The 15,397-nt window shown below is 39.7% G+C and overlaps 1 protein-coding gene across 1 annotated transcript; it reads left to right on the top strand.

The window, feature by feature from the left end:
* The first annotated feature begins 6,447 nt into the window (after positions 1-6,447).
* On the top strand, positions 6,448-15,104 carry LOC135701626 (uncharacterized). Its single transcript, XM_065222473.1, has 12 exons — positions 6,448-6,558; positions 7,046-7,108; positions 7,164-7,365; positions 7,434-7,601; positions 9,522-9,616; positions 9,691-9,848; positions 12,576-12,759; positions 12,820-13,078; positions 13,138-13,394; positions 13,456-14,069; positions 14,128-14,443; positions 14,503-15,104. Exons 1-12 carry the CDS (start codon positions 6,495-6,497, stop codon positions 14,799-14,801), a joined length of 2,679 nt encoding a protein of 892 aa, XP_065078545.1. The 5' UTR covers positions 6,448-6,494; the 3' UTR covers positions 14,802-15,104.
* The last annotated feature ends 293 nt before the right edge of the window (positions 15,105-15,397 follow it).

The following is a 15,397-nucleotide window of genomic DNA, read 5'->3' as shown; positions in this document are numbered from 1 at the left end:
CTGATTCTGCACTGGCTCTTTGAAGTTTATATGGGTATTACTATAAGAAAAGTGTATTTTTTGTCCTCATCGTTCTAGCCCTACACCATAATGATTTATGGAAAAGTTGTCGATCAGAGCCCCCCCCCCTCTTACGTGAAAATTTTCCAGCTACAACTTTGTTTAAAACCACTTTTTAATTGAATGTCAAGAAAATTTGTTATTAATTAATTTCCAAGTTGATAACTTGCTGGTAGGATTAATCGGCTGTTTTCAGGGCAACACTGCATCTTGCCCTTATGACATAATAGCCTCGATTTTTTGTCCTATTATTCCAATGTTGTCTGCTGAGTAGTAAATGAACCATGTCAGAAGAACATCATCTGACTAATAAATTAATAACTAATTATCCTAACGTTCAATTTTTCAATTCCCACATAAACTGCAAAGGGCCAAGTGCAGTATGAGTTCACATCCTAAAGAGAACAAATTTTGTGAGAATGATCAGGAGCTGATTTGAAATCGTTTGAACTTGGTGGAGCTAAATCAATATTTTGAACCATGACAATTCCATGCGCATGGATCGGTAACAAATAACCCCGCCGGTAATTGGTTCGTAATCGTTTAACTCATCTTCCGCTTGAAATACTTCTATAAAACCACAATCTCTCAACCCTCAAAAACTGAATACCAACTGATTGAAATCAATCAGTTGTACCAGCAACACGAGAATGTGACAGGACTACTCGATCAACAGTTCTCTGTTGTTTTTTTTAGCACCAACCAGTCACTTTTAGCATGCACGTAGGACGTAGGTACGCTGCCGATCTCCCTGGAGCTCACCGAGCTTAGCACATGAGACGCAGCACATGTGACACGAATGAGGCACGTAGGAACAAAAAAGAAACGCGAAATAATACGTCTCGAAATGTACCAGGCACCTACGATCTTATAGAAAGCGTGTCTCTATCACGCGGGATGGATGCACGTGTACATTAACTCCGGTTCCATGGAGCTAATTGCATACAATGTATGTGTGTGTGTGTGTGTTGGATAGGTACGAACGTTTAAAACTCCATACTAATAATTAAAAGATACCATGCGTCTCCTTGCAATACATGCTATAGTCACTTTGCGACTCCTTATAGGCAAAATTGTATGGAGCAAGAAGAAAACACCATACACCGATTTCAGAATATTCGGTAAAAAATTACAGGAAATCTGTGAAAAATCACCGAACTGTTTACCGAACGAGCTGAGATTTCGGTAAAATTTCACAGATTTCGGTGAAATAATCTTAGTGTGTGACCTTTACATGTAGTTTTAACGAAAGTCAAACTATTGTCTTAAGCGAACCCCACACGGTAAGAAATATTGTCAATACTTAAAAGTATTGACAATAATATTGATGATGTGAATACAGATATATTGTCAATACCGATGTATTGACGTCAATATAAAATGCATTGACAATACGATTATTGTCCATACAAACAGTCGTGTAGAGTCCACTTTAATTCGACACACATTGATATGTGTATTGTGGTATTGTTCGATACAAGTAGTTAACCAGCGAAAGATTTGATGAAACTGACACAATTTTCCCTTCTTTATATCAAAGCTCAGTCTTTATGCTCATTACAATCAGATATCAATTTGATAAACCGCCAAATGTCATAACAAGTCATAACCACAAACTTTATCTAGGGTGTTGAACGACTTTGTTCTGTTTATCAATATTCAGCAAAGATATTTTTCTCAATTTCATATAGATAAGTTGTAACAAACCCAAGGATCATATTTAAACAGATCGCACAGTGTTAATTGTATCTTTCGGGGAACTAGTTCTTTCGGGGAAATAGTTTTCGGGAAAACGTTCCTTTTGGGGAACTGGTTCATTCGGGGAATCGTATTTCGGGGATAAAACTTTCGAGGAAAGTGTTTTCGGGGAACTGGTTTTCGGGGAAAAGTCGTACAATCGTTGAAATGTATAGATACATAATATTCCTTCACTCCTTCGTGCATAGAACTGGTTCAGCAAACTCGATTAAGCTCAGAATTTCAGCACACGTAGCTCAAACTATAAGGAACAACTTTGCTCAAGACAGCATTAACGGTTCAAGTTAGTATTATGGAGATATTAATTAATTATGTGCATTCTGCTTGTTGGAACAGGTTCGTGATTTCCGTTAAAAATTTAACCGCCACTAGGAGTCACTTCTTCTTTTTGAAGGAATCACTTTGCAACCTTGGATTTGGATTTATTAAGTAATAACTTGGGATACACTTATGGATAGCTCGATTTGGAATAATTATTTACTAGTATTTGTTTATTATCCAGGTTGGAACCAGCCGACCCAATCTTGATACCCGATCCAGGTTGGAACTGAGTCGAAAACAAATTCGCTATAATAATTCAATTAACTCCAAACGCTCTAAACCTAATATGCTACCACTACTAACGTAATTAATTTTTATTCAACTTATTTCCAGTACTACTACATTTGTATAGCACTCATTTGTAGTATCAGAATGGTGCGTTCGGCGCGAATCTATAAAATAAATTTGGAAACTGGTTGAGAACAAACATCGCCGCCACCTGAAATTCCTAATTTCAACTGTTCTACCTCCTGTCAAACTGGATTGAATGTTTATATACACCGAAAATAGTTTTAATGTAGCTTCCATTGGAAACGCACATGATTTTCATCCATAATCAAAATTAATGGAATTCATCTGAAGTTCACATAACATTTATGCCATCACATGAATTTTTTATGATTTTTCATATGAATTTCATCGGCCTCATAATATTCATGTGATTTTGTGGTGGGATTTGCTGCTATGTGATCACAGGAAAGCTATGTGAAATTCACATGGATTTCATCCATTAGATATGTGATAAATTTTTTGAGTGTAGTTCAACGAGATTGCATAACATTCGTTTGCCGCCATTGTTATAAAGCACACGTTTTTTTGGTTATTGGAAGTGAATAGTAAATTTTTTTCTTGAAGACAAACCAGTGTATTGTGGAAATATTCTCTTTTTGTGGAAGCAGTAACTTGAACCAACAGTTTATCAGTGGACTGAAACGGAAATCAGTGTAATTGTTATTCGCTGCTGAGTGAGTAGCATAACCTCAACCATGCCGACAGGGGATCCGCCCCCCGATACGGGAGGCAGCGGGAACAAGCAGAAAACTCACGAAGTCTACGAATATCGCCAAAACGATGTTGGGCCGTATCGGCTGATTGTAGAGCTACTCGACGACAAGGAAGGCACGATCCGTATCAACAAGCTGACGCTTGGAAAACTGCTGAGCAAAACAAAGGACTACAAGGACAATATCATCACCATGCGTCCAATGGGTCTGAAGAACCTGCTGGTATTTGTCAGGAACCTAAGGATTGCCAACCGTTTGCAAGGAGATAAAACTATGAAAGAATGCAACTACATGTTCTACGTACCGAAAAGTTTCCTGTCAGTAACGGAAGTCATCGCCGGGGTGCCGGCAGACATGACGGATGCTGAAATTATGGAAAACATGTCGGTGCCCATTATGAATGTTTACCGCTTACAGCGCTATGTCAACAATCAGAAGCTACCAAGTAACAGGATCAGCGTAACTTTCCGTACGAACAAATTGCCGGCAGAGGTCAAGCTGTACTGCTGTAACAATCGAGTCATGCCATTCATCAACAAACCGGTCCTATGCGGCAACTGTTTGCGATACGGACACATACGGGCGTATCTTGAAGCAAAGGAACTGAGCCCAATCTTTACGCAGAATCGTTACGATTTGCTGGAGGAACTGTCGGAGTCACCAACGCCAGCCGAGAGCTTTGCTGCCATGGTAGCAGGAAAGTACAAAACAAAGGATCAGAACCAGTACAAACCGCAGCCGCAGAAGAACAAGAGAGCCATGAAGGATGTGAACATTGCAGATTCCGTCACAATCTACGCGGACAAGAAGCAGACAAACCGGCTGAACAAACAGGCGTCGCGTTGTTCAGTAGGTATTCTGTGTCAGAGTTTGAACGATTTGCAGCTCAGTTCGAGAAGCAACGACAACAGTTGTTGAACGAACAACTCTTGAAAACAAATGCAAGAAGCACCGGACCGACCGGCGGTCAGGAAAAGTTCGCCCAACAGCGAGTTCATCACGCTCGCAGTCAGGTGTGCCGTGGCAAGATGAGAGGGAATCGATAGATGACGAACCGTAAGTGACAATGAGTACCAATTTCACAATATTTCAATGTAATATTCAAAGTATGCAAAAGAAAAAGGATGAATTATGCAGAATATTAATACAAGAACAATATGAAGTAGCTTTATTATCTGAAACTTGGAGCAAATTAGAGTTAGAAAAAACAAAATACAGAATAACGAATTATCATACTTACCTTAACTCTAGAGCGGATGGTTATGGAGGAACCGCCATCCTAATAGACAAACGATACAAATCAAGAGAAATACAAATCCCTAAATTCGATCACATACAATGTTTAGCAAGAGAAATACTTAGCATAGATCTAGTAGTCGTTTCAATTTATATATCTCCTAGCACGAACGATATGAATAATAGCCTTAAACAAATCTTCAAGAAGATCAAAATTTTTCCCAAAGTAGTTTTTGGTGGAGACTTTAACTCTCATCATTTTGCATAGGACCCTAACAACTCGGATCGCAAGGGTGCGATTGTAATGGACCTAGTCAACGAGTTTAGATTCCTGCTACTTATGGTATCCGCATTAACCGTGCGATCGAAAGAAGTTGAGATTGTAGTATTCGCGATTACCGTGCGGGCGAATTCCGTTTGACGGAAAACAACGAAGCGGACTCGAGTCTGATCAGTCCGATCGGGTGATCTGTCACCGTTCGATAGGTGCAAAGAAAGCGAAATAAAATGTGAAACGTCACTATCATACTGAACTCCAAACGGTGTAGTATCAACCGGTGGAAACTAACGATTTTAAATTAGCTCACTACTTGACTAGCCTATTGGTCCCAAGCAAACGATTAACGTACCTCTTTCTAGTCGAAATTCTAGTACTACACAATATTTTTTTTGATTCGCTATGAAAATTTGACAGAATGAGGGGTTGGTGGATTTTCCTATGTTTCGAGGGGTGAATCGATTAGCTTGGGACCGAAGAGAGTACCAGAGCTGAGCCAAAAAGTTGAGCACGTTTCTTCGGGACCTTCTAGTCTTAGAGTTACCTCTATGATAGTAGTCTGACTTTTCTTGATTCTGGCGGCATATCTTCAAATTATTCAGTGAGGGTGTGAACGGAGATTAGCTCTCATTTAAATTCAGAAAAAATGTGATAAGATTTGAACTCTGCATATGTTTTCCAGAAATTCGAAAAGCCTCCGGGGGGAAGTGGTCGGAACATAAATTTTTCGTTGCAAGCGCTTCGACTCCACGTGAGAAGAAAATCTCCGGCAATTGTGAAAAGATTTTCGCTTGGTAACACCATAGAGGTAACTATCTTCGGTCCCAAGCTAATCGATGCACCTCTCGAAACATGAAAATCCACGAGTTCCTCATTTTATCTGTCAAACTTTCATAGCGAATCAAAACAAATATTGTGTAGTACTAGAATTTCGACTAGAAAGAGGTACGTTAATCGATTTGCTTGGGACCAATAGGCTAGTCAAGTAGTGAGCCAATTTAAAATCGTTAGTTTCGAATTGATTGTTCGTAACACCTTTTTTAATTGCGCACCAATAAAACTCGCACTTGAGGCCCATGTTTTGATCGGTTTTAACAAACAATGTTTTGCTCACAATAATGTTGACATTAATGTTAATATGACGTCTGCCGGTCATCGACGTCGATGGGCAGCAGCACTAGCACCACCACGATATGGATAGTTTCAAATGTCTATTCAAAATAGCAGTTAAATTTCCTACACACTTTAGGAATTTGACTTGGATGTCTGCAGTGGCGTCGCGTAACCTCACTTTTTACCTGTGTACCAACTTTCAAAAACAGATTTAATGCCATATTCATACTCGAATCGGTTAAAAAATACACCTAATCTTCTAGTTAACTCGATATCTATCCATTGCAAGCAATATTTTGATAATTGTTTAGGTCTTCAGAGTTGGTGTACAGGTAGATTGAGGTTAAGGCGACGCCACTGGATGTTTGTTATCTGTGGTATTTATTACCATTGAAGTCACTATGAAACGGTGAAGTTCTATTTCAATCAGACTTGAAAACAAAAAATAATTTGTTTCAATGAAGAAGATATACTAATACACTCAGGTCGCATGAGAAACGAAACATTAATATGCAATGTGAATTACTAATTGCAGCGTTTAGTTAATGGATAACAGCTTCACGGCGGGGGGAAGGGGGATCAGCTGGGAATACCCGACTAACTGCTACCGCAGTATAGGAAGATGTAGAAGAGTAATTGCCCTCAGTTGTTAGTGAGCACCTCCAACAGGTGGATTGACAGGATTTCTAGCTTAATGTTTGTCGTTTTATGTTTCGAAAGCAGTGATGGCATTCGGGTTAAGAAGTGAACTATGCACTCTGCTTCTATTCGGTTGTGGCATTTATTACGGTAAGATAATTTAAAACTTTATGACTACTGTGATACATTAGAATAATCACATTGCCAGTGAAGTAAACTGTTCGTGTTGATGGCATGTTTAGCAGGGTGACGTACCCGGTACACCTTGAGAAACTACCGTTGAGTAAATATACTTGTTCATTGTAATTTTCACGGACATATCCGGAGTGATTTGAGATTTGGGCGTAATTGCTTTTGAAAACAAACACGACAATTACTGTTTTCTCTTGAATGTATGAGTGCTCATTGCAAGAGAGCCGTGATATCAGCTATTGTCTCAACTCAAATGATGTGATTATACCTGTCTCATAGCGATAGTATTAGGAAATGGGTGAGTTGCCAGTCTACTTGATTTGTTGTCTTCGATTCAACGCAAATTTGACTGGATTAAGCCTATTTGAATGTTTTCCTTCTGATAAGTTACAGTATGGACTCAGAGATCAAAACGATTTTTAATAGATTTTGTTCTCCATTTCAGTTTCGACCAACAGACATCCCGGAGAGTCTCAATTTCTTCCGGATGAACGAACTTCGCTGGATGGTAAGACGCCACGTGTCATGATCTATTTCCCCTTAAGCATTGTTCAACATTATAGACTGCCACTTGCGCTTCTACAATTTCAACGGTGACAGCGGTGGAGGAATCGGAGGTCTCCCTGCAACCCAGTTCGAGTTTCCCCACATGGGTGCGATTGGCTGGATCCAGCCCGGAGACGGAAGGATCCTTTGGAAATGTGGAGGATCGTTGATCTGGGATAACTTTGTCCTAACGGCGGCACATTGCGTGGTCGATTCGATGTGGGTCGAATATGTTAAATTTGTGCTCTAGAACATGTTCTTACGATAATTGTTTGATTTTGACATAGGAATAAACCACCGGACGTGGTCAGATTTGGAGATTTGGATATTTTTTCCACGGTGGGTGACGAGTTTGCTCAGCAGTTTAAAATTGCGGAAATCATTCGTCATCCAAGTCATCGATTTAACGGCCACTATCACGACGTGGCACTGATACGTTTGGAGAAGAGCGTGACGTGAGTTATACGGTGCACATTAGACTGATCCAAAATTTGAAATTATCTTTCCACAGAGCTCTAACCATTCCAAATCGGGTTCTGATTAGCCTCCGAAAATTTAAACTCATTTGGTGAGAAGCTGACTTGGCACAAACCATTTGAAGTTTATATGGAAATAACTGTGGGAAAACCAAACATTTTGATCATTGTCTTCAAGTCTTTTTTCATATTGTACTGTAATGTTAACAAGTTCTACCGCTATTCTTATGGAGAATTTTATCAGCTACAATTTTGCAGAAGATCATTTTTCAGGCAAACGTCAAATTAAATAGTTATTCATTTTTTAATAGATTGATAATTTTATGGCATGATTAAGCAGCTGTATTGTGGGCAACACTGTATTCTGTATGATTTTTGTCCTCTTTTCTTCGCACCAGAAACACAAATGTTGCCTGCTGAATAGTTGATTGAGCATAATCATAAGGCATCAGTGACTTGAATGATTAATAACTTTTGTTCCTTACATTTGATCGAAAAGTGTAGCTGAAAAATTCTCAACAAGCGCAGCTATCATCTACTTAAACAGAATGAACTGGTGAATTTTGAGATAGATATGAACCGAAATTATGGTTTTCCCATAGTAATGTCTATACAGGGTGTTCGGTTCCTTAGTGCAAATAATTTAAGGAGCGATAGAAGATCATATTTGAAGTAAAAAATTGTCCCACTTGCTGTGAGACGGCCCTTGATGTTTCAACAGGACGGAGTCCCGCCTCATTCCACAAATACGGTAAGACATTTTCTGAACGCCAACTATCGGGAACCGTGGATCTGGTGGAATGGGCCGATTTCTTGGCCCCCAAGGAGTCCGGATTTGACTCCGATGGACTTCTTTTTATAAGAGTGCATAAAGGAAGAGGTGCATTCGCGAACAACGCACCAATTGAAAATTTTGTGTTTTCATTCATCAAACATCGGATGGATTGCAAATAAGTCGATTATGCACTCTAGCGCTCATTTTTGATATGAGGGCACATCATGATAATCATCAGTTCAACATTTCATCTTTTGGCTATATAAAATGCTATCGCACACATCAAGGCTAACAAAAAAATTGTTTTAAAGACCGACATATTTTTGGCCACCTATTTGTATGGGACCTTCCCATAGTGCTCAGCATTGTTTTTCTTGTCACACTTTTCATACCGTCACTCCGCGTGGCGATCAAATGTGTTATGCGCGCTGCAAACAGACGTCAGCAGCAACGCACGGTGGGGTTGAATTCGTGTTTTAAGCAACCGTTAATTAACGACCCAACATGATGTGTTTAGTACGAAATTGCGACAAAACTGAACAAGATAGAAAATTGGTGTCAAAGAGAGAGTTATAAAGCGCATTGAGAGGCATCTTTTGGTTAGACAAAACAATATACTTTATTACGTAATTTTTGAAATTATAAGGGAAAGCCCATAGAAAAACACAAGTTTTATACTCGTTTATCCCTTAAATGTGTCTAAATGCAGCTTACACTATTGAGTAGGAAATTTACCAAGCTGCCCAATGAAGGTAAGATTTTTGTGGTAAATGGCATAGTTTTAAAGTTAGAGCCAATTTATGACAAGCATAGACCAAAACAGAAAAAAACGTTCAATAACTCAGTAACCTTTGAGATTTGATCATATGCGTAGTACAATTTTTTACTTCAAATATGATCTTCTATTGCCCCTTAATTATTTGCACTAAGGAACCGAACACCCTGTATAAACTTCAAATGGTTTGTGCCAAGTCAGTTTCTTACTTAATGAGTTCAAATTTAATCAGGACCCAATTTGGAACCGTTTGAGCACTGTGGAGTGGAAATTTCAAATTTTGCATCAGTCTAATACACATTGAATGATCATGTTGAGAACGTTTAAAATTTATTCGATTCGTTTTTAGAATAAACGAAGCGGTAATTCCTGCCTGTCTGTGGCTCGATGAAGAGGTACGATTCAAACGGATGCATGCCACCGGATGGGGAAACGTTGGATTCGGTAGATTTGACTGAATGAATTTAAGATTGACGAATGTGATTACATACCTAACTACAAACAAATGTGCCTTTCAGTTGGAAAGCAATCACCGGTTCTACTCAAAATGGAGCTTGATCCAGTTTCAAACCAGGAGTGCAGCATGTTCTACAATAACGATACTTCTCGAAAGTTGAGTCGGGGCCTAGCCGGTCACCATATTTGTGCGTTTAATTCCAAAGCGGATACTTGTGAGGTAAGTACATTTGAAGTTGCAAAACCACATCAGTGGAAAAACAGTCAACATCGTGACAGCTCATAAAAACTCAACCAGGCAGAGCATACTGTGAATACATTTTTGGATTCCTTGAAATGTTTCCCAGAGCTCTTATGGAACTATCCTCTGGATTCGATTGCATTGGAATTCTGCTAGGAACTCTCTTGAATCTCACTTCAGAACACCATAGAAATTCTCTTCAAATATCGATTTTAACTCATTGAGGTTAGGAATATTCCATAGAATTAAACCTGGAAGCCTTTGACGGCTCCATGTTCACTTTGATGGCTCCATGTTCACTTTGATGGCTCCATGCATTTATTTTACATGATTCATCTGATTTCGTAACAAATTGAGCTAAGAACAAAAACTGCACATGTTCATCACTGACCACATTGTCCCTGATATTTGACATGGTACACGCAGAGAAATGATTTTTAAATTCAAATGGATATATTTTTGGCTCAGGACTTAATATATTTTTGGTATATTATTCGGTAAATTCAAAGAAAAATATTTTTGAATCAACAAACCGGTTGTAGAGCTTAGAGATATTAAAAACCATTTTGTAATTGTAATTGTAATTGTAATTGTTCAGTGTATAGGCTGTGTCAACCGCTAAGTTGGCTTATCTAGGGCAGTGCTGTAAATTTTCATATCATTCGATTGAAGATGAACCACTACAACCATTCAATCAATTCTGTGTAAACGAATTCTCACATGACCATAATTTGAAGAGCCCCTTTCTCATTCGAAGCTCATTGTCACTGTCAATTGAGTCACTCAGTATCATTTGATATACGACAGTGGAGTATGGAAGAAATCCAGGAAAATGGTCCCGAACAGACAAGTCGACCCGATGTCGGATCAATGTAAGGCTAATTTAAGGTCGATGTCGACCCAATGTCGCGTTAATGTCGGGTCAATTTTGGGTTTATGTCGGGTCAATGTCGGGTCAACATCGGGTTGGGGTTTGATAGAAGTCAGGTTGGTGTCGGGTTGGCTTAGCTTTTTCGCCGGAATGTCGACCAGAGCTCCGTTTGTGTGTAGGTTACACTCAATCGAATGATATATAGCGTTTCTCAAATGAGAATGATCCATGCCTTCGTCAAATGACTAAGCAACTGATATCACCCATTTGGAGGAGGTCCCCTTTGATAGCGAATAGCTACTTTTCTCATTTTCATCAAAAATGTTCAAATGATTTTGAGAATTTACAGCACTGATCTAGGGTCTAACCCCCTAAGTCAGGAAACACAGTAGCCTATACACCTACTGTCCTTCCCGTTGCACTCGTCAGCTCGTGCGACACTCTAGACACACATGGGTGGTCGTATCCGGGTCCTTCCCTGGGTAGGCTCGTCTCCGTCCAGGTTCTGGTACATGAACTTATATCTATGCATAGTAATTATACTTTACAACTCATAATGTCGATAATGCTGACACTATATGAAGGTTAGTGATCATTATTAGGTGTGTGCTCCGATGGAGTAGTAATTGAAGGAAATGAGGTTCTCATGTGGCCAGGGCTGGTCTAATATCATTTTCAATGAAAGATCTCACGCGATATTTACAGAGATACTTCTGTCACTATCATTGGATGAGTAAACGATGGTAGAGATTTTCTTCAAAATCTCATCGAATTTTCTGTCGTGATTCTCATAATTACTAGCTCATTTAATGCTATTAAAGTTACTTGTACCGAGGAAATCTTAATAATATATTCACTCTACCAATTACATACGTTTGTTTGCTTAAATTCATCTAAATCAGTTAGAAATGTTGATGTCAAAACCACATAAGAATTATTCTCATGAGTGCTTTATCTTTGAAAAATGACAAGAAAGCTAATGATAGGTAGTTTCGTCTCGTGATAGCGAGAGGACCTTTTTTCTCATCGTCACATGACAGCCGTGATATTTACCAGCTCTGTATGTGGCTTATAGGTAATTCTAAAATAGGTTAATCATGCAAGTACACACGCTTTACAATTCTTATCTTACTTACCAGTTCCTTCCAGTATAAATTGGTTGTCTCCAACCAACGTTGATTCAAAAAATATGTTTTGTTGAAATAGTGATACAATATGTTGGAATCAATAGCAAAATACATTAGCCTCTGAAACAAAAATCCATTTTTCTGTGTGTATCCCTTGAAGATCATTTTAAGATTGATTGAGGAACCTCTCTCCCCAGCAGGCCTGGGTTCAATCCCAGTCGGCACCGTCGGGATGTTCTGAGGCATAACATCTCTGATCACGGGAGGTAAAGCCGTTGGTCCCGGGTTCATGAGTTGAGGGGTCGATAGGTAGGGTCCAGGTGTGGGAGCTGCCTTCCTGGCACGTCGGTAGTATTGGTGCTCAGCACGGAAAACAAGATCGATGGAAAACAAATCAAGGGAAAAAAAGATTGAGTAAGCGATGAAAGCTGTTTTGTCAATGTATGGTCGAGATTTTGCAGCACTGCCCTCACTACGCCCCTGCTTAAATCCATCATGAGACACATCAAAACACATTGCAATAAAAAAATAAGATTATTGGTGGCATTATTGAGTATAAGAACAATCCTATAGTCCCTTAGTTTTCCCTTAGATTTATAAGCTGTTATCAGGATATATCCACTAATTGGTTCGAAAAATATATAACTGGGATGTCTTGTCTATGAGGTTGAGTATCCGTGTAGTTTTTCCCCTTTCTGCTTCAAATAGGGTGACTCTGGTGGCCCACTGCAAATCAAACTAATGCACAACATGCGTCAAACACCGTTCATAGTCGGTATAACCTCGTTCGGGCTGATCTGTGGTACATCCAGTCCCGGAGTCTACACCCGGGTAGCAACCTACCACGAATGGATAATCGACACAATGCGTAAGCGTGGAGCTGCTGTTGATGGTAAAAAAAAACGTTGAAGCTTTTAGACAGATTGATTCAATTGATTTTTCCGTTATCCAGAAAACACCTACAACTCAACCACGTGCGTACATCGACATGTTAAATATCGCGAATTCTACGACGGGGTTGTCGTACATAGGAATGGCAATGGATCGGTAAAGTTGAATGTCTTTAATTACATGTTTTCGTTGTATCCCGATGTACCATGGCATTTAGCGAGGCTTGCATGGAGCAAAGGAGTTGGCCATAGTAACTGTTTCGGCGTGATAGTCGACGAGGATACTGTCCTGACGGTTGCGGATTGCACCGATTTCAACGGGTAGTGTAGGGATGATTTTTGAATGGTATCCTTTTTCATTACTGTCGTTTGTTTTCAAGACTACCAGTTGACCAGATAGTCCATCCAAAGGTTGTGAGCATTTCGAAAATTCATATTCATCCACGGTACACCAAAGGATCGAGCTACAATAATATTGCCATTTTGAAGCTGGGCTCGCTGTTGGATTTTCAACAACAAATCGCACCTACATGCATCTGGGTGGAACGCAAATGGCCTTTCGGCGATGCATCTGTTTTGGGGATCGGAAGGAAAGATCTCGTTAAACCACTTTATCCTAATAACGATATAGAAATAGGTAGGTGGCATGTGTTTAGATGTTGATGCAAATTCTGATTATGATATAATTGTCCCTCAAGATCCAACGTATGGCTTCCTTACTATAAGAAACCGAATACGAAATACCTCCAGTTGCGTCGTTGGTGATGGTGAATTATCTCGGTTAAAACATGGTCTGGCACAGGAACATGTATGTGCTGGATACGATTTCTACATAGTGCCGGAGATGTGCAACTTACCAATCGGAGGCCCGCTGGATAGATCAATGATTAGAGAAGAGCGTAGATACACGTTTACCATGGGCTTGTCTCAATTTGGACAAGATTGTGGCTTTGGAGATCACATGATTGCAACACGTTTGGCTAGTCATGTCGAGTGGATGAAATCGATCCTGCTGCCAAATTACCAGGATCATAGCAGCAGTGTAGTATTTTTGGACACTGATCGTCATGAAAGAGATCATTGCGAGATTGATCAAAGTACTCCCGGTAGGTGTTCCAAGATTTCAGATTGTCCAAACTACTGGCAGCAATCCGTATCTAAAGGAAAGGCACAATTCTGTTCTACAAGTGGTGTGGTATGTTGTCCAGAAAGTGTTCTTCACAGTCAAACTAAACAACCTCTGGAAACCGAATTTGAAAGATGTCCTAGTTTGGTCAGTAAGCTGAAACCTCTCTCCTGGAATGGTTCACTCGTATGTGTTGATTGTATCGTTCAACATCGCCCCATCTAACGAAGCTACATCATTCTAGGTCCAGATCGGTTTTGACACAGAAGATTGGTATGACTTCCGGTGCGTGGGAGCGATCATTTCCGCTCAGCTAGTCTTAACTACGGCCAGCTGTTTCGGGGACGAGGTTCCGCCTGTTGTTCGACTGTCTTTCAGCGAAACAATCGTTCCAATTGAATCGATAATTCTGCACGAAGACTACAATGTGACTGATAAAACCAACGACATAGCGATAATCAAACTGGAGCAATCAATTGTGTGGACTCCGCACCTGTTTCCATCATGCCTCTGGATAAATCAAACGCATACACCTCTGGTCATGAGGTTGGTCCAACGTGGTAAGGTATCCTCTTTATATCCAAGGCAATCATGAATCAAATTCTATTCTACATTCCAGATGAAGACATCTTCAACTTCAAGTACATGCTACCGCTGTACAACACGGACTGTCAACGGGCGCATCCTTACCCGCTGCAACGATCGCAACTGTGCGCAAAGGAACCTTACAACCCGAAAACATGTGCCAATTCGGGCGACATGCTGCGATCGGACGGTGAAGATGGGGCTTCCTATTTGGTGGGATTAGCTCAGCCCAGTGAGGATTGTGAGTCTCGGAATTATATTACGCTCACCAGGATTTCCCGGCTCGTCGAATGGGTCAAACAGGCTCTAGATCCGGCATACTGGGAATCTTGATTATATTTCTGCGATTAAGCTGTTTTAATGGCTTTTAAACTTCTCTTAGTTAGTTTATTGGAATTATTTGGACAGGAGCACATGGCAAAGATGTTGCAAAATAAAATGATAAAAGTGTAAGTAAGTGTGGGAAAGTCACGATAGCGTCTCCCAAGTTTCCAATAAAGCTTGAGCCATTTAATATCTAGACGCATAGTTTATTTTACTAACTTCAGTAAGTTTCCCTAAGTTGGGTGAACATGTATGGAACTTATTATGAATAATAAAGGAAGTGATTTTCCAATTGCAAAAATTGAATCTTAACTTTAGGATTTATTAAATAACCGCTGAATCAAAAAAAAAATTAATAATGAATTGTAAATTTTGGAGTTGACTTTCTAAGCCATTTATATTGTTTTTGATATATTATTGAATGGAGCAGCAATAATAATCTCGTAGTCCTACGTCAACAATGTGGTCGTGCTTTCGACACAACCCTTTTTATAGCAAACGAATAGGCGGTTAGAGCTTAACGATGCATAAGGATTAATATTGATCGATTCTCTTCCTCGGTTTTGCTCGTCGTTGGCAGCTCGACTACACAAATGTTCTTTTAT

This window comes from Ochlerotatus camptorhynchus, unplaced genomic scaffold (genome assembly GCF_037179485.1).
Source record: "Ochlerotatus camptorhynchus isolate MF236.1 unplaced genomic scaffold, CSIRO-AGI_Acam_v1.1 ptg000015l, whole genome shotgun sequence".
Classification (NCBI taxonomy): domain Eukaryota; kingdom Metazoa; phylum Arthropoda; class Insecta; order Diptera; family Culicidae; genus Ochlerotatus; species Ochlerotatus camptorhynchus.
Note: the sequence above shows the minus strand (reverse complement) of the source record. Positions and strands in the feature narration are given on the sequence as shown.